This window comes from Condylura cristata, unplaced genomic scaffold (genome assembly GCF_000260355.1).
Source record: "Condylura cristata isolate star-nosed mole 26May11 unplaced genomic scaffold, ConCri1.0 scaffold00009, whole genome shotgun sequence".
In the NCBI taxonomy this organism is placed as follows: domain Eukaryota; kingdom Metazoa; phylum Chordata; class Mammalia; order Eulipotyphla; family Talpidae; genus Condylura; species Condylura cristata.
In genome coordinates, this window is record NW_004567110.1 from 12,367,021 (window position 1) to 12,388,125 (window position 21,105).

Sequence of the window (21,105 nt, forward strand, 5' to 3'; positions counted from 1 at the left end):
CTTTATTAAGAATTCTTTTGATACTAAGCTTAATCTTTCTCCAATGAAATGAAGTTCCTGTCTTAAGAATAAACACTACACTGCTCCTTGTCTCTGTGAATATATATATCTATATATCTATATCTATAGCTATAGTCAAGAAATAAACAACTAAAATACTTCTGTGTGGATATCTCTATCTATATCCACACAGAAGTATTTTAGTTGTTTATTTCTTGACTATGTCAGTCCAAAACCCTCCAGCAATAAAAAGTTCCACTTTTTCTTTTTAATAATGAACAAATACAGGGGATGAAAAAATTGAAAGACTAGGAACAAAATTATTTTTTACTTTTACAGGAAATCTTTAACAAATATCAGTAACACAAAATATATTTGGGCAGAGGGATTTTTTCCTTATATTTTAATGAATTAAGTAAGTCAAATCCTTGGATTTGACTATCAAATCTATTCAGTATTATTTTGCTGAAAGTATTCCTTAATTAGAATTTTTTTCTCATGAGGAAATGTAATACTAGTGTAGGATGCAAAGTAAGAGTAAGTGTGTGGACTAGTTTCCATGTTGGTACAGTTAGGGTAAAAGTGAGAACAATTGGTAGGTACTATGGAAAGACTTTGTAGCTGTTGGTGATGAAAGACTTGAGATCTAGTGCCAGCTTTCCAGGGAAGACCATAGGAAAGTGAGAAGACATCATAGGCCAGTCATGGATAATCTCGTATTTACCTGGAGTTTATCTCTGATCTACTCTCTACCTCTTGAGAGTTGTGAACAATTGTGTTTTCTTTCACAATACTCCATTTACTCTTGCTCGGTAGATTCTCAGGCTGCTCTCTTACCTGCTCCCAGTAAGAGTGAGTTCCATATTGTAGTTCAAAGCAATACTCAAGCACATCGCCCATGAATCCTTTTCCCACCATCACAATTCCAAGGCACATTAATGACTTATCTGTAAGAAGGAAGTTCAGTGAGAGTAATTGGAGTGTCTGGGGTAATTGTCTAAGTTCATTATGTAGTGAAACAATTTTGGTTCTCAATACTGATATTCACATTTCACTTCTGATGCATCTTGCTATAGTTTGTGTTTATTCTGTAAGGTTTCAAGGAACTTCTTAGATTTGGCCTTTATCATTGTTTTTAAGATTTATTTATTTATGCATACAAGAGCTGGATTGTAGGCCACAGGTGCAAAGGATGAGTGGATTCACCAGAAAAAGATTAGTGAAGCTGCATTTAATGATCTACATCCAAGGGTTCGGCATTAATCTAAAAAAGTAAATTTGCTTCCCAAATCACCGCACTTAAATTAATAAACGCTAACTCTATTATTGAATGTGTTTTCTATGATTTTCGGATTCCTTATACTTATTATTATCTACAAAGAACCAAACTGAGAGGAGATTTTGAGTCTAATTCTAATTCTCTAGTGAATTCTCCAACTTTCACTTTTTGTGTGCATTTCTTCCCTTTATGTATTTTAGTCATCCTAGTGATTCTCAGGTCCTCTAACATTTTCATTCTACCTGGTTTAGTTTATAATACTTGGATTTTCTATCTTCATTTCATTTCAGCCTTGTTTAAAAAATAAGTCTAGTACATTTAAAAAAACACATTATGGACACTGTGCGTAACAATTGAATAGCTCAATATAATGGTATCTGCCTCTCAAGAGGGTTTTTACTTTCCTCTGCTGGACAGGTAGCGAGGTGATTAGTCACCATAATACAGGTAGAAAATGCGCTGGAGTCACTTGACATTGCATCTTTAGTGAGTCTGATCCAACTTCTGAAATGTGCCTCTAAATATTGTCAACTAGGGCCTTATGCATTCTGCCTCATAGCTCTCTGTGTGTTTTAACTGCCAATTAGTTTTCCCAAGATGACTATACTTTTTGAATGGTATCTCCTCTAAATTTTAGTGCCATGCCATGTGGCAGATGTCCTGAGGGGAAGCATTGGTCTCTGCTTCAAGCCCTGCTAGGCTGGGAATTGCTGGTACTTTTTACTCTGGGGTCTTGCATCAACCCACAATGGGAAACCCCCTCGAGAGCTTCAGGCTTCCCCCCATGATATAGGAGTTAGCTCATTATCTAAGACTTTTTTTTCCTTATCTTTTCAGCAATTCTATATTTTCTTTGGGCATGTTATTGTCATAGTTTTATGCGACCTTTCTATTTCTTCAGAGATGTAGATGCCATCTCCAGGCCTCCACACCTTCAGTAAGAAGACTCCAATTTGTTTTTAAAAGTACATTTTAACATTTGAAGCAGATTAGTCAACACATTCAAACCTTTTGGGTTGTGGGATTTATTTTTTAAAAAAGGACAACATGTCCTCAACTTTTGATCTTATAAAAAAAATATTTCATTTAGATTTTTCTCAGATATTCACACCGGTGATAGAAAGGTGAGACTGACCCTTTGCCATTGTTCCTTCAACACTCCTAGGATGTTGGCTTTGCAAAGCTACAGGTAAGAATTCTCTGTACTAGTCAGAAATGTGAATTTCCTCAAATTTGGGCTCTCAATACTGATATTCACATTTCACTTCTGATGCACCTTGCTATAGTTTGTGTTATTATGTAAGGTTTCAAGAAAATTCTTAGATTTGGGTTTTATCATTTTTTTAAAGATTTATTTATTTATGCATACAAGAGCTGGGTTGTAGGCCACAGGTGCAAGGGGTAAGTGGACAGAGGGGAGTAGAACAGGTGGCTCTACTCAAACACACTGCTGAGGGGAACAGCGGGTGAGACAGGAGAGATTTGTTGCACCATGTGGGTCAGCTGTCTGGCCTGTGATGGAACTTGTGCTGCAGTGGCTGCAGATAGTTTCATAGTGCTGAGACTTGACCCCTTACTCCACCAGGGAGGCATAGGGGTTTATAAATTTTAAAAACTATATAGAAAATCTTGCTCATTATGCTTTTATTACTTTTCTGTCTTCCATTCTCTCTACTTTGTATTTTTTTAAAGATTTTATTTATGCATACAGAACTGGGATACAGGCCAGAGGTGCAGGGGCGGTGAGAGGATTCACCAGAGACAGAGTGGGGAGCAGAAAAGGCAGATCGACGGAGTACACTGCTGAGGGGAGCTGAGGTAAGACAGGAGAGGTCTGCCGCGCCACGTGGGCCACTGCCCTGTCCAGGGATCAAACTGGAGCTGGGGTGGCTGTGGCTGGCATCACAAGGCTGCACATTAACACGTTGTGCCACCAGAGTGGGTCCTCAACTTTGTATTTTGACACTTTAATTACCACTGCTGACCTACTTAAATATTCTTTAATTTCCTTACTTCAAAATCTTTTCTTGCTTGAATTAAACCATAAAATAAGAGGCAAACTACTGGAATTCATAGAGATAACTGGTGAGGAGAAACAGAAATAAGCCCTGGCTTTCTAGCTCCAATTTTTTTTTTTATTTTGAGAGGGAAGAATTTTTTTAAATTATCTTTAATATAATAGTTTATTTTTACATCATTTGTGCCTTTTTCCATCTCAGTTGTAATCCCCATGGACTTCCCATTACCAATTCACCCTGTGTGCCATCACCATACTCCAGAGCACTCCCCCCGCTCCCCATTTTTGATCCCATTCCCCACTCCACCCCCGTAAAATGTGTCTGGTATATAGTTGTTCATTATTATTATTATTATTGTTTTTCCCCTGGTCTTTATGCTTCTGCTATGTGAAACCATCCGGTATTTTTCTTTTTCTTCCCATCAGCTCCAAATTTTTATACCTTACTTAACTTGCTGTAGATTTTATTATAGAACTAATAGTGAGTGCAAATATATTCATTCAGGTTTTTGCTCAAATGAACTCCTAAAAAAATGCATACACAAATACATAGGAAAAAATGGGCCATATATTTTTTTACTATGTTATACATGTAATAGCTTTTGATTGCCTGCAGTTAATATCTTCTATAGACAAATGTATTTATTTGCTAGCTTATTAGAATGGATTCCCCAGTGATAAAGGCACTATATTTGTTTTATCTACTGCTATAATTTCAGGCTTAAATCTGAAATATATAATCCAAATTTGATGAATATTGGACAGACATAACCTGCTTAACTAATACATGAATTGTTACTACTATCTTACTATCTCAGTTAAATGTATTATCTGCGTTTGGCCTTTATAAATATTATATGTATCATATATAAATATATATATATCAACAAATACATACATATACAAATAAACAGAAGAATCGTATACATAAACATGAATATTATAAATGTATTTTACACTTTATAAATATATATTGCACGGTACATATTATAAATACTCATTATGTAATATTTGCACACAAGCATGTGTGTACAAAATGCTTTAAATCAAGCATATGACATAGCACCTGTCATCTGGTAGAAAGTTCTATAAAATTTAAGAATGAGGACAATAGACATACCATATAAAGCAGAAGAAACTTAAAATCTTGCACATAACAGAATTGGCATGATCTCCTTGATTTCAGAATGGCTTTTTACTGAAGCCAATTCTTCCTGCTTTATGGACTTCCAAACCTCCATGTGAAAAAAATAAAAGCATATTTATTGTTAGCAATCCCGGGAACATGCCAGAAACAGTGACTGAGCATAATAGCCACTAACAATTCTTATTCCTAAATATTTTCTACTACTTCTACAGTCTCATAATCCTACTTAAACACAAAATATCAAATGTGAATTCTCTCAATCTGTTAATATTTCAAAATATTTCCATTTGATTATCTCATTTGTGTCCTATAAAGCTTGTTTTTCACTTAGGTGAAAGGTAGCAGCCACGTGATTGGAAGGTCAGTTCCATTTCTACATTTGAAGCACTATCACGTTTCCAACATTATGTAACTTATAAAAATTTGTGCATATTTAGTCTTCAACTTGTCCACTACCTTGCTTTGTGGAGACTCTACATTAAATTTTATATATATATAATATATATAATTATATATATAATAAAATAATAAAATAAATAAAATAATATATATAATATTCGTAAAAATATAAATATATATATATGTATATGTTTTCTCCTTAGCAAAGGAAGCAAGAAATAGAAACCCTAAAAATCTAGTTTCTCAAAGAGGAAATTTAGACAGGGTAAATCATAAAAAATTTTGTCAAGAAGCAACTGCATTGTATTTTTTCATTTCACATCAATTATCTTTTTTTTTATTTTACAAAAGTTTATTTTTACATCATTTTGCACATTTTTTTTCCATCTCAATTGTAATCCCCGCGGGTTTCCCATCACCAAATCACCCGTGTGCCTCCACCATAGTCCCGTGCATTTCCCTCCCCCCCATTTTTGATCCCATTCCCCATTCCACCCCCACAAAATGTCTCTGGTATATGGTTGTTCATTATTTTGGTTATTTTCTCGCCTGGTCCATTATACTCCTGCTATGAGTGAAACCATCCGGTATTTTTCTTTCTCTTTCTGGCTTATCTCACTCAGCATGATCTTTTCCAGCTCCATCCAAGTTGCTGCAAAAGACATGTGTTTCTCTTTTTTGGTTGCTGAGTAATATTCCATTGTGTCATCTTTTTTTTATCCAGTCATCTACTTTTGGGCATTTGGGCTGCTTCCATGTTTATCCAATTGTAAATAAAGCAGCAATAAACATGGGGTACAGGTATCTTTTTCAATCAGTGTTTTTGTGTCTTTTGGGTAGATACCTAGGAGTGGGATTGCTGGGTCGTAGGGAAGCTCCATGTTTATCAGTTTGAGGAACCTCCAAACAGTTTTCCATAGTGGTTGTACTAGTTTGCATTCCCATCAGCAGTGCAGGAGAGTTCCTTTTTCTCTACATCCTCGCCAACATTTATTGTTGCTAGTTGTTTGAAGATGTGCCATTCTCACTGGGGTGAGGTGGTATCTCATTGTGGTTTTAATTTGCATCTCCCTTATTACGAGTGATCACATCAAATATCTTTTTAGCCTTCAAGATGAAAAATAATGTTGTCTGCAAAGAGACTGCTTACTCATTTTTTCTAGAGTACATGTGGGTTAAAAGATTAGTTTTACTGTCTGCAAAGCTGTCACTTATGACAAAGAACAGGTAAATACAAGCTTACTGTCCTTTCAACCAGTTAGATTAGGGGCATAATTGATTAGATAGTGAATTCAGTGAATTTTGAAAAAGTGTTTTAATATCTAAACCTTAATATTTAAGTGTCTAAGTCTTGTGAGAAAACAAAATGGATTCCAGCTGGGTAAACTGAGGAGCTTAGCTCATTGAAAATGGCTTCCAATTATGGGACACAGCTGGTATTGAGAAATCAATCAAATTGTTTCTTTCCTTGAAAATGGGGAGGCTCTGTAGTGAGGTAAAAATGACTGAAAACTGTACTTTAGGCACCTGATATTCATAGCATTCTATATACTTACATAACTTTTGCACTTTATAAATTTTACTCATTTGCTACAGAAACTTTATTTCCTAGGTATAAAATGTAAGCCTTTGAATGAGTTACAAACAGAAACAGATATATAACTGCTATCATATATAAATTTTACCACAAAAGGGGAAGAAGAAAGAAAAGGAATGCATTTAAGCGAACTTTAATGAGAATACTCTGAAGAGATACTGTGAGTTATGTCCTTAAGAAGTTCAGTTTGTTGTGTTAATGGACTTTAGTGACAATTGAAAAATTACTGTGGTATAATTTAGACTTGAACAAACAAGCTGAAATTATTGAAGATGACTTTTATTATCAAATAATGAGAAAATAAGTATGTGGGTGTTATATCTATTTCCTGGCTTTGTCCATTAAACTATCTTATAATTATTAACACCCCAGGAACAAAAAGAACAACTCATAGTTTTTTGTTTCTAAACTTCAGTCCTTATTATAAAGAATCAGGACCAAGTAAAGAAATGAATGATTGCAGAAATAGGTAACGGCAGACAAGAGGTGAAATTGAGACATCTGTCCATCAAGAAGTAAGGAAGGACTCACACTGATAGGGAAGCGTCAAAAACACAACACAGTCAACTTCAAGGCAGTCCTGAGGGCTATATGTGGCTGTCACATCTGATAGATCAGCCATGGTTTTAAATTAAGACATACTGGACTTTTAGGTAAATAATCTTATCCTCTAAGGCAGATGTAAATGGCAACTTGGTGACCAGTTACTGTGTTATAACCAGATTTATAAAAGATGAAATATAGGCCCTCCCTGGTGGCGCAGCGGGTTAAAGCACTGCACTGAGAAGCTAAAGCCACTTCCGCATGAGTTCGATTCCCGCCGGCCCCGGAGGTGACCACATGGCGTGGCAGACCTCTCCTGACCCGCCCGCTGTTCCCCTCAGCAGTGTACTTCATAGATCTGCCTGTTCTGCTCCCTACTCTGTCTCTGGTGAAGCCTCTCACCGCCCCTGATCCTCTGGCCTGTACCCCAGTTCTGTATGTACAAATAAAATCTTAAAAAAAAATTAAAAAAATTAAAAGATGAAATACAGATGCTAACACATATATTTGAATGCATTGGCAAACTACCAAATATGTTTTTTATAAGTTATGTGATAAATAGTATACTTACACATTCAAAAATAATAGTGCTTGTAGCAAAGACATTAGTAAATATAACTTAGATGAAAAATATGGACAAAATTTGTGCAAATTCTTACATGATCTTTCATTTACTTAGGTAGTTTTAGGATTTTATCATCAAGAAATAACTAATTACAACTAATGATTACACTTAAATTTTTTCTAATCATCACGTTTAGTAAACCAAGCTTTAAAACAATTCAATGCCTCCTTTAGCCCACATAATTATTATTATAAAAATTCTGAACTATAAAAAGCCTAGTTCTAAATATTTCTTCTCAAGCAGGCACATTAGCCCTTAACTCATTAAGACATATGTTGAGGCCTCCCTACTGGCTAGGGGTTAAAGATACAGCACTTTCAAGCTATGCCAGCCACCGCAGCACGGAAGTTTATCCCCAGTGGGCAGGGAGCCGACCCTCAGGGTGCAGCAGACTTCTCCTGTCTCGCTGGCTGCTCCCCTCAGCAGTATATTTCAGTCAATCTGCCTGTTTTGCTCCCCACTCTGTCACTGGTGAATCTTCTCACCCCCCACACCTCTGGCCTGTACCCAGTTCTGTATGTATAAATAAATAAATCTTAAATAATATTTTTATCTCTATGTGTAAAAAAATTAAATTTCTGGTACTTTCTAAAACTGGATAAAAAATTTACATGAGCAGCTGTTTGTAACTAGTGATAAAGTGCTCTCAATGGTTTAAACCACAAATGAGATTAAATCTTGGCTGTTTAGTTTACCAGGAAAATTTAATGTTCTGTCTCTCAATATTCTGATTACCTGGCATGTTCCAAAGCCAATACTGTTACTCAAGAATGGCAAAAACAGAAAACCTGGGTTAGATAACTAATTCTACCATGTTGACTTAGCTGCATCTCCCATGAGTGGTTTTGCTGGGAAGTCACTGTAACTCAATGGGGTTCTTGGAGGTGAATGGAGTAAAAATACCCCATGAGTGGTTTATTAGTAAATTTTTATGGTCATTGCTTCTCTTGTCTTTGAAGGGGTTGGAACTTCAGCAATATCCCCCAAACACAACTTTGTAGGTTTCTCCTATATGTTCTCCAGTGGCTTCCCAGCAAGATGAGTAGCTTCAACTGCAGTTGGCTTCTTACATACATGAGTAGGTAAATATTGGTGTACACCTGGTTTCCGATAATGTTAAACTACACAAGTCAAGGGTGTTTCCAAATTTTGTCTGTCTATCAAAAAGTGATCTCTTGCTAGACAGCTGCAGTCAGCTGGCACCCCAGTGAGAAAATTTTCTGCTTGCCAATCCTGGTTCAAGATTTCCTACCCATCATCTTTGGTCCACTGGTTTTGGCCCAGCAGGAGCCTGGAAAAATGCCAGAGAACTTTTCTACTATCCAATGGGCTAAAAACATACCTCTGCAATAAAGTGTGAATTTTGACTTTGAAGTAGTTCCTATTTCTACTTATTCTACTTACACCTTCCTTCAAAAATCTACTGTGCTTTACAGTTTTATGTTACCCACTCTTAGAAGATAATGCATAATAGATAGTAATTCCCTGTACATTACTGTGAGTTTTATATGTCCCATCATAAACTCACAGACATTTCTGATTCTAATTTATTTGCATCATTTTTCTACCATAAGTACGCCAACTTTTTTACTTTTATTGAGATGCGATTTGCTATCTGAAATTAAATCGATCCTTAACTTCTTTATTCCTCACGTCCTACAGAAAACCTTCCCATATAAGTCTGCCTTTTAAAAAATGTTTCTTTGTCTATAATTCCATAATGGCTCAGACATTCTCACCTGCTAACAGATAGAGAAAAACTTAATATTTTAGTTAAGCCTTTTTTTCTGTTTTTGTATAATTCAACAGTATTTGACTATTTAGCAGTCAATTACTTAATCCTTTAGAAAATACCATTTGTGTATTTTTTTTTAAATATTAGATCACTTCATTTTTTTTAAAGATTTATTTATTTATGTTCACAGAACTGGGGTACAGGCCAGGGGTGCAGGAGCTGTGAGAGGATTCACCAGAGACAGAGCAGGGAGCAGAACAGGCAGATCAACTAAGTACACTGCTGAGGGGAGCAGCGGGCGGGACAGGTGAGGTCTGCCGCGCCATGTGGGTCACCTCCGGGGCTGGGATCAAGTCCCACTGAAGTGGCTGTGACCAGCTTGTGGTGCTGTGTTCCAACCTGTTGAGCCACCAGGGAGGATCTATTTGTGTATTTTTAATTTCTGAAGTGAGCTCCTCTGCCAATTAAATAACCCATCATAAGAGACCAAATATAATTGTTGAAAATAAACTGAGAAAATAATTTGAGCAGTTAAGAACCTTACACAAAGTCACACAATGAAAAACATAGGAAACATCAAAACATTTAAATACTTAATAAATAGATTAAAATGTATTAGAGAAGGAAGGGCAGAAATTTGTTGGATAAGAATTTTTTGGTTTTTTAACATCTTTAAGTTTGATTCCCTTCATGTATCAGATTCTCTGTTCATAATTTAAGAGTTGGCAATTTTAAAGACAATATTGTAATAAGCTAAGCCTTAGCTTAGAATCTAGTTGGATAACTCAATGCACACATACTAGGAGGCAGAAGGTCGGAGATGATCGTGCAGGGCTATGGTCACGTGACAGGGAATGAACAGATACTTTTGTTGTTATTCAAGCCCTCTGCTGAGTTTGAGAAGAAAACGATGATTATATGGAAAGTGGAGATAACTATTGATTGTTGGCTGAGGAAAGAGTAATTGTCAGAAAGAACAGCTCATATATACACCCTTACTCAGGAAAGATAATACCACTTTGGAACAAATATAAAAAATAGAAGTGTCAATGCATGAAAAGAATAAGGATGAGCGTGGATTGTAAAATCAGTTCATTTAGGGAAATTTGAAACCAGGACCAATTGCTGTGAAGAAGTTTAAAGAGGTTTACGTTTGCATTTTCTTTATGTGATTGTTGGAGAGGACACAGGGAAAAAATCAACTGGAGCGTTAACAATGGATGATGGAGGCCAGTTAGGAGATATCATTTAAGATGAGAAATGTTGGAAGATCTGACTATACTTAAAGCAATGGAGAATTAAAATTTACGATTATTCTTTTATTATGGTGCTAAATTGTAGAATAATTCAAACCATTCTGAAACTTTTAAAGGAAAGCAAGGTTTATTGTATTTTATAATACAAATTGCCTGCCAAGTTTTTGATGAGTAAAGAATATGAAGAACCCATGACTGAGCAGAAGATACCTTGAAAAATAGGATAAAAGTGAAAGATTGCATAAAAAAAAATCCTTAAAAGAGATTCAGTTCTTTAAATGACTATACACTGTAGATATTTTTATATGCTTTTCTCATTGATTTTCTGTAATTTTAATATGTAATACTGTTATATAGTATAGGGCATGTGAGTGTAAACATGTGGGTGTATGAATACATGAATATAAATATAACTGAATTAAAAATAAATAAATTAACCCAATGATATAGGTGCCAATTTCAAACAAGATTACGGAAAAAAAGAAATTTAAAGAGTCTCATGGTTCTGGTTTAGTCAAATCTTTATTAAACATAAACCTGTTGTATTAAACTTAAAAGTTTAATATTTAAACTTTTAAAAATATTTAGCTGGGATATTATTTCAGCATTTCACTGGGATATTAAATAACTAGTAGGAACCTGAATGAAGGCAATCATGGTGATCCAAAAAACTTCCCGTCTGGAAGGTTAAGAAATGTTTTACTTTTCTTTTGTTTGTTTTAAACATTACTTGTGTCTAGTTTTTTTGCTTACCCTTGAACATGTAATTATGGGAAGGTGTCTCCACTTAAAAATAAAAAGTTAGGACACTCCTTCCAACTTCACATAGACACATATATACACATAGAGTCTGTAAAAATCACAACTTTTCTTGAATTCATTAGAGAACCGAGGTCACACTGAAACCGATCACCCAACATGGATGATCTGCTAACGAGGGGCTGGACAAAAGTACTTACTTACCCAGAGCAGTAGCTGGATTCTGGATGGCATTCCAGACAGTAGGGAGACTTGAGCCCCAGTGCTTAACAACCCCTGGGCTGCTGTGGACAAGTGTGAGCCTAACACACCTGATCCTCATGGACAGAGGGGAGAGCAGCCCACAAGCGTGCTCTTTTCACCCATTTCATTGAGTGTCCCCAGAAAAAGCTGGGGGCAAGGTGGAGAACTGAGCAGTCTCAGTGGGGCAGGCCTAGGAAGGCCTTGCCCCTGAAGCAGATGGAGGAGCTGCTAACCTCACACCCTCGGTAGGATGATGATGACCCACTTCAGGGGAAGGAAGAAGAGCAGGCCTCTGTGCCTGTGTAGAGCAGGGCAGGAATCTGTCTGGAGTCCAAAGGCTTAAAGGAAGGAGCATGGGGAAGATCTGGCCGAGAGATCCAGCATTCGTCACTGATTCATTGCTCTTCAGCTCCAAGTCTCCCTTCCTGTTCTTTGTGATACCTGGATATTTTTCATTTTTCCTTGAAGGACACTGGAGGAGGAAGGAGTACATTTACTGGTCAGGGGTGCTTTGCTTCCTTTTGCTCCAGTGGAGAGGAGCTGGTGTGTGGACCCTGCCAGGCTGCTCTCTGAGTTTCCGTTACTGAGAGCTTCATGGCACTCACGAGGCTCCCTGCCCATCCAACTGCAGGCACCCCAGACAGTTTCCCTGCATTTCACAGCACCCTCCCCTCTGCCAGCTTCTTCTCAGTGTCTTTCCCATGAGTCCAGATGGTGCCCAGTAAGGTTCCTGCCAGAGCAACATCAAACCCACCTGACAGATTGACAACCGCTGAATTTCCTGCCAATTCATCTCAGGGCTGCTTTGTTTTTAGGAAAAAAATCACTGCCTGCCTCTCTTGGCTCACCATCCTCGACTTGTGAGTGCTCCAGGGAGTAGTTTCTAACTTGCCAGCCCTCTCTTGCTCTCTCAACCACCTGCATCAGCTTACCAACCGTGGTGCATACTTTCCTGAAATCTGCACTGCAGTGTGGGAAGGATTATCTCCTTCAACGATCATCCTCTTCCTGGAAAATTCTATCTCAGCAGAGGATGGCTCTTCAGAGTTTGCTTTTATTCTCTCTAGAAGTTAACTCCTTGGAAATAGTTCATGATTTCTGTCTCCTGACTGGACCTTGACTGGTACAGCACTTGCTCCTTAAATGGTCCTGGACACAGGCTCCCGAAAGATGAGAGTTGAGTTGCTTTCATTCTGCTCTTGAGATTGAATCCAGTGGTTGGATTGGATCATTTATTAATTAATTATCTCTCAGCTCCAGGTTCATTAAGTTATTGTGGTTGTGATACTGGGACTTAAAAACAATGTCAACAGCAGATGGCACTGGAGGGACACTCCATGAGAATGGGTGGTAACACTCTCTTGTGGGGAGCTGAGCTGGTGAGGGTGGCTCTGAGGAGCAGTCAAGGAGCCAAGGGTGGCTCTGAGGAGCAGTCAAAGAGCCACCTGTGTTGTCTGCAGGTTCTACGGGCAGGTGGTTCCGGGAAGCTCAGCAGCATCCTGACAGAAGTCTCCCATCGAGAGCTGCATCCCCAGCTGCATCCTCATGGCAGTATAATATTTTCTCTTCCACAGTGGAGACTTTCGCTGAGGCCCTTCCTGCTTCCCAAGTGCAACATCTGAGCATTTTCTCTGGGTTTTCCACCCAACTTCCTGGCAACTTTGGCAACAACCCAACGGCAGATTTTCGTGTGATTCTTTGGGTGTTTAGCTGGCTTCCTCATGTCTCACCTTATCGGTTTTCTGGATTTGCAAGTTCTCCAACCAGCTTCCCAAAGAGTTAATAAACCCACTGTCCCCCTCAACTCACTGCTTCCCTCCCAGTGGTATTTTGATTTTTTTCCCTAAAGATTTATGTATTTATGCATGTTAGAACTGTGTGGCACAGGCTACAGATGGTAGTGGAGGGGCTGGAGGTTGAGATCATTCACCAGAGAGAGAGTGGGGAGCAGAACAGGCAGATCGACGAAGTACACTGCTGAGGGGAGCAACAGGCAGGACAGCAGAGGCCCAGGTCCGCCAAGCCATGAGGATCACCTCCCTGGCAGGGAATCAAACTCATGCTGCAGTGGCTGCTGATCGCTCGGCAGTGCTGCGCTTTAATCTGTTGTACCAACAGGGTGGGTCCTCTCCCAGTGGTTTTCTGTAGAAGCCAGCTGGTGGGTTCAATAGGAAGAAGACAGCTACAAAGAATAGGTAGTTGACACCGTTTTGAATTAAAATAAGAAGTAAGCACATTTTGCATGAAAAGCTATGCAAGTTAGAATAAAAAGGGTTTAATTCTCAAAATTCTGGGAGCAAAAACATCTGTCATTAAAAGAGCAAAATCATTTTTCAAAGTAAAATGGTGATAAATACTTTTCAAGATAAAAATGTTGATGGACTCATTGCCAACAGATTCACACTTGGATATCTATCAAAGCAAGTTATTCTGATAAAAGAATATACCCGGCAGAAATATGAATCTACTAAAATGAAGAATGTTAAAAAAAAAGAGCTTTTCTCTGTTTCATTGGTAAAAATGGCTATCTAAAATACATCATGTGTCTGTATATAAAGCATAACTCCAAATAAAATCTAATATAAATTAGTATAAAGCTAGAAGAAATGCCTTGGGATATATTGTTTGATATTCCAGTTATAACTAAAGCGGCATAATACTATTTTTTGGTGCAATTAATCAAATCCACATATTGTAAATTGGGCATATATATTTGGGTAATATTGATTATAATAAAGAGTTCTAGCTAATAAGCTAATATTAAATGCCACAATGAAAGAATACCCAAGCCCAAAGAGAAACAAAGAACAAGAGAGAAACAAAGAACAGAGGAAATAAATATAAAACAGTTGAGAAGATTCTAACCCAAACATATCAATATTCACTTTAAATCTCAATGATCTAAACCAGGTGAGTGAATTTCAGTCCAGAGGCCAAACCTGTTCATTTGTTTGCACATTGATGATAGCTGCTTTTAGACTACATTAAGAAGTGACTGGTTCACAACAGAGACCTAATGGCCTGAAAAAAAATGAAAATATTTTTGATTTGACCTTCTCCAGAATGGTTTACTAACCTCCGTTTTAACCCCACCAATTAAAAAAGCCAGATTATTAAATTGGATAAACAAGCAAGGACTGGGCCCTCCCTGGTGGCACAGAGGGTTAAAGCACAGCACTAAGAAGCTAAAGCCACTTCTGAATGAGTTCGATTCCCGCCTGCCCCGGAGGTGACCCACATGGTGTGAGCAGGACTCTCCTGACCCACCTGCTGCTCCCCTCAGCAGTGTACTTCGTCAGTCGGCCTTTCCGCTCCCCCCTCTGTCTCTAGTGAATCCTCTCACCTAGTGAATCCCTGCACCTCTGGTATGTACCCCAGCTCTGTATGCATAAATCTTAAAAAAAAAAATAAAAGCAAGAACTAACTACCTCCTGTCTGCCAGAAAGCCACTGTAAATATGAAAAAAAAATATAAAAGTAAAAGGACTGTAAAGGCATACTAGACAAATAGTATCAGAAATTGAAAAACGAATTAATAGTATTTCTATCAGAGAGAGATGGAGTAGCCTTTAGAGCAGGGATATTATCAGGGATAAAGAGGGTCAAATGAGATCATAATATGATGAAAGGTTGACCTCACAGTAATTTGCCTATTAAAAAAATCTCAAAATACCAGTTAAGCACTGTTAAAAGCTCACAACAAGAAGTTAAACAAATCTGTAATTTTACATAAAGATTTTAATACTTCAGTTTTAGAAATGGATGCAAGTAATAGAAAATCATTAAGTATAGAAGAGCAGAGCACCACTGTCAGCGTTTATATACATAAGTATACATGTGCAAACACACACACAGGTTCCACACAGGTTATTTCATACAGACACACATTTTCTAGGTATTCTCAAGGTAAGGATCTTGCCCCATTGGTGATAGAAAAGACTGATTTTATGCAGATTGAAAAGGGAGAAAATCTGGCCCTCCCTGGTGGCACAACAGGTTAGGATGCAGCACTGCAAGCTCTCCGCAGCTGCTTCACTGCTATTTCTATCTTCAACTGGTAGGTGACCCACATGGCGTGGCAGACCTCTCCTGTCTCGTCTACTGCTCCCCTCAGCAGTGTACTTCATGGATCTGCCTGTTCTGCTCCCCACTCTGTGTCTGGTGAATCCTCTCACCACCCTTGTACCTCTGGTTTGTACTCCAGTTCTGTATACATAAATAAATGCATTTTTTTTAAAAAAAAAAAAATGTAGAAAATCTTAATACAACACCATGAGCTTCAAGCTTCTCATATTTGACTTGGAGGTCTGGAGATGACTTATTGCTTGGCTATAACGCAGAGACTGCTGGCTAGTTCATCTGCCAACGAGAATTCTTAGAGTGGATTTCTTCAACGGCTGTTACTGCACAATATTTCCCACGCTTCCTTCTAGGCAGACTCAGTTCCGGAAGCTTCTTTATGGGAGCTCTGCGGCTATCTCTCACCAACAACAGTGATAAGATAACACTGGGTTTTACCCTTCATTTCTAAGTTTCTTGACATTTATCTTCCTTCTCTGGGTGCTTTCAACCCTGCTATCATCTTATGCCTGGTAATCTCTTCCGATAGTTAGCACAGACATCCTGACAGACACCACAACTCTACGCAGACGCTTATCTGGTTCTGCCCCTCCCTCCTCTATCTTTGGCTACTACATGTTTTAAAAACTCATATGTTCCACAGTGTCAGGAAGTTCTGTAAAATTTTAGAAATACTACGCATAACATAATTGAATCCTTGCTCATATCTCTGTCTGCTTTAGATTTCCAAACATTCTTCTCCCAGGTGATACTGTCCTCTTTTTATAAGAAGAATTGACAGAATTTGAAGAATAATTTATTCAAATTATTAGTGGTAGCCTACTAAAGACCTATTGTAAAGCACGCATTATTCTGTGCACCTCGAATGCATTTTCTTGCCTTGAATGCACCTTGTGTAATCCTGACAGTAACCTTAGGACTTATTATCACTTTTTTTTTTCCAGAGAAGGCACAGCCAGACATGTGAATTCCTTTCAAGAGAGGTTGTATGCTATACATTTATCAGGTGAAGTGTAGTCTTTAAGACATTGTAGAGCTAAAAGACAGTTTTTCCTCATTCTGCTTCTCGTAGTTATGTTAGAGAAATGGAACTTTCCATGCTTGTCACACATGGAGAAGATCACTAATTCTACAACATTATTTTAGATATTCTGGAAAATATAGATATTGTTGGGGTTTTCTCTATCAAAATAACTACTAGATAATTCCCCAAATTTGCCTAACTTAACTACAAAGAAGACTTACGTCATGACTGAGAAGATCATTGGACGTTTGCCTTTGGGAAGGAAGAGCAGGATTAAGTTTATATTGGTGTTGTGCCTTTGAAACTATAGGGGAGCATTATTTATGCCCCAGCTGTATCTGCCATTCTTAAAAAATGCTCTTTATACTGCAACTAGTGGAAATTCCTAAATAAAAGTACCATATGATCTTCAGGGAAGAAAATCTCTGCTTCTCTTCATTGAGCTGGCCTTTCTACTATGACATAGAAGCTGATTTGGAACTTGTACCCTCTGGGTCTCCTCACCATGTAACATCCTCTTCTCTATTTTCAACCTTCTGTGCTCTGTCCAATTGGGTGAGATATACTTGTCCCTGCTTATCTTGTTATGGAGAAGATCACTAATTCTACAACATTATTTTAGATATTCTAGAAAATATAGATATTATTGGGGTTCTCTTTGCTGCCATCTTTCCTCATTGCTGTCCTTAGTAGCAACTGCTACTGACAGAATTGCCTAGTTAATATTCTCTAGCAATGACAAGCTTTTCCTGACCATCTCTGCTAGGTTTAAGTTTATTAAACAGATTTGTATCTCACTACCTGATGAACAGATAGTTGTAGATAGTTGTTCAGAAGTTGTTGACAATTGAGAGGGTGTTAGAATGCTTTCCAGAAAGATGCTTTGCACATAATTCTTTCTTTCAAAGATAGTCATCTTCAAGGTTAGTGAAGGCTCAAGGAATGGAAATTTTATTTCCTTAAAGAAAGGTCATTATAGAAATGCAACTTGACCTTGATCAATACAATAAACCAGCTTAGTCTTACTACTATTACTTTGAATAATTTAAAAATATTTATAAATATTCCAAACACTAACACAAATACCATAGAATAGAAGAACTAACCTGGGATGTTCAGAAATGGCAAACTGGGGCCTCCCTGGTAGAGCAAGGGCTCAAGTCTCAGTACTATCAAGCTATCACCAGCCACTGTGGCACGAGTTTGATCCCAGTCCTGGGACCTGTCCTGCATGGCACAGCAGCCCTCTCCTGTCTCATCTGCTGCTCCCCTTAGCAGTGTCTCTTAATAGATCCACCTATTCTACTCCCTGCTCTGTCTCTGGTGAATCCTCTCCACACCCCCACCCTGCACCTCTGACCTACATACCAATTCCTGTATGCATACATAAATAAAAATAATCATTTTGAAAAAAGAAAAGAAATGGAAAACTCAGGGCACTTGAGAGAAGAGTAGATTTGATGGCCTTTAGAAGAGATTTGTACACAGTAAAAAAAAAAAATCATATGATCACTGTTAGTGTTGATTATTTAGGGCTCTGCTTTCAGCAATTCATAAACTTTAATTTCAATTTAGAATTGCAAAGAACATGGCCTTGATCAAGATTTGCAAATTGCACTGTATTTTTAAAATCTCCTTTTCACGTGAGTGGGGTGCCCTCCTCACCACAGCTATTCCTGATTGCAGTAATGAGCTCGCCGCCACAGGTGTTTCATCTTTATGTTCTACGCCAAGTCTGCTTAATGATGACAGCAGTCTCTGAAATAGCAGGCATAGCACAGAGCAGGCCATATCGTAAAACCACCGTGATTCTAAGCCACAGTTCAGCCTGGCACCCACAAGTCTACCTTCCCACAATCAATGCTGGGCATTTGCATCAGTTGGCTGCACGTGTTGTGGATTTTGTAGTATGGGGATCTTGGAAGGTTTCTATGACATGAATGAAGGCAGCCAATATTGCCATCTGGTTGTTCTTATGAGGGGGGAGGGAAACACTAACCACTTTGAACTTGACATTTGAGTGAATTAAGGAATAAATATAAAATGTTATAATGAGACCAACTCCCATCTCCACTCTGCCCACAAGAACTTTCTTATTGCCTAGTATCAGCATTTTACTGTTTGAACTCGATTCTTTCTTAGAACAGTCAGTGCATCCTAATGAGTAGAGTCTGGAGATTTTTTTCAAGATCAGTAGATAAATAATTTCTCTGTAAGAATTTGGAGGATATTACCTTTCTGAAATTTGATTATGAAGACAATACTTCCTAAATCCTTTAAAATAATGAGGACAGGGAATAGAAATACGTGTTTCCTTTTCATTGCCCTTGAGCAACTCAGAGTTAAGAAAAGGGAGACTTGGAGAGCCAACAGTGATGATTCAGAAAGCACATCTGTGTTATACCCTTTAGATGCAGGCCTCAGGGATGCGAATAAGGAACAGGCTGAAGAAACAACACTGTAACATCATGCTGGATGGATTTTTAAAAAAATCATCTATACTTTATTTATTCTTATTTTCCATTTTTACCACTAAATATAATACTTTTCTGCATGTGCTTAAATACATATGTTAGACTACATCTATAGGTACTCCTTGACACAGATTCCTAAGCAAGGATTTACTGGGATCAAAGTATATAAACATTTTTAACCAAGAAAATATAATTGATAAAGGAAAAATAGCATATAAAATTTTATATGCTTATGTCAACATATTAGCTATTATATATATATGTGTGTGTGTGTGTATGTGTGTGTGTGTATATATATATGTATATATATAACTAGATTTTACTTTCATTTAATTGACTAATGTAATGTGGACGTTTGTATAATACCCATCCTTATATTAATTGTGGGTTGTCTTATTTCTTTACCAATTTTACTTTTTGGCAGTAAAATTTTCTCACTATATTCTCAATATTATTGCAAGAACTTTATATGGATCAAGTTTTTTTAAATGCCATTTTGACCTGAGAGAGTTGTTAAGTGAAATATATTTTTCTGTATAAAGCATTTTGCTATGTTTTCACAAAAGATTAAAAAGTGCCTGATTCCTACCCACACCACCAAACTGTAGTCAGATCACCTTGTACTTTAATGCACTCCTAGGTACATATCGTACTTTTTTTTTTTTTTCTCATTTCAAGTGACAAAGAAAGAGGGAGAAAAGAGAAGTTTACTAAAATGTTATAATGGTTAGGTCTGCGACAATTTTATTTCCTTCTTTATCCTTTTCTTTTTAATTTTTAAACTTAATTTTATATTTAATGAGAGTCAATAAGCTAAACATAAAAAAAAATACATTTCCAGAAGTTCATGAAGGCGAAATCCCTAGTCCAATATGTCCCTTCTCTGGGGACCAGTTGCTCTGCTGTGGAACCTCCATTGGGGACCGGCGACAGAGTGGGAAGGACGTGTGTTTCCCTGGGCAGGTTGTTGAGGGCTTGCACAGATGTCTTTTACTAAAAACTGCATGTTGCAGGAGTCATGCCCCCATTCCCAGGAGTAACCACCCAACGCTTGCACACAAAGCCAGCCCCACCCTGTGACTGAGAGATGAAAGCCAGACATTATCAAGATGTGAGCGGCTGATGTCTGATTGAAAGCAGTTGTAGATTTTCTCCTGGTGACACTAAGCTTGGGGCCGTGTAACAAACACCCCGCTAGAAGAGTAGATTCGGTGACCCACACCTTTCCCTTTCACGATGACTTTACCTTTATCCATTAAGAAAGACTTTGCTGAGCCCGGGTGTGTCCCGGTGCTCAGTGTTTTATAGCAGCTATCTGGAGACCAGAGCCTGCTTGGAACCCAGTTCTCCCATCTGCTGCTGCCTGGTATTTCCCAAGAAGGTCCCTCAGGGTGGAGTCAATGTGAGTGTTTCGGATGTCGGTGAATGAGGAACCGCAGAGAGTTGATGAGCAAGCCTGTAAAACACTGAGTCACCAGGATGGGAGTCAATAAATCAGCGCTAGAATTTCTTTCTTGGCTAAAGAGGAAATTTTTCTTTCATTGTACATAAAAGTACAGATCTGAGCTGAGCGTGCCGAGAATGTTGTTCTTTCTATGATCACCGTTTTGATTAGCGAGATGACCACATCACTACCGGTGTGCTTAGCTTGGCTGCAGTAGAGAACACCACACAGCTTCTCAGCCTGAACACTGCCTAAATACGATCTGATACAAATAAGACACGGAGAGGTCCAGAGATAGCCCCTGACTGCTTTGCAAATGCAGTGTTAGGAGTGCGTCATTAAGAGCGCGCACACACAAAGGTGATGGAGATCATTGAAAAGGCCAAAGGTGGCCCTCCCTGGTGGTGCAGTGGGTTAAAGCACAGCACTAAGAAGCTTAAGCCACTTCCGCATGAGTTCGATCCCCGCCCGCCCCTGAGGTGAC

At 38.1% G+C, this 21,105-nt stretch overlaps 1 protein-coding gene across 1 annotated transcript in view; it reads left to right on the forward strand.

The window, feature by feature from the left end:
* Positions 1-13,383, forward strand: part of LOC101634302 (solute carrier family 22 member 11-like) — a 33,346-nt gene extending 19,963 nt beyond the window's left edge. Inside the window, 1 exon segment of the mRNA XM_004679994.1 lies at positions 13,074-13,383. Coding sequence (XP_004680051.1) covers positions 13,074-13,383 — 310 coding nt within the window.
* The last annotated feature ends 7,722 nt before the right edge of the window (positions 13,384-21,105 follow it).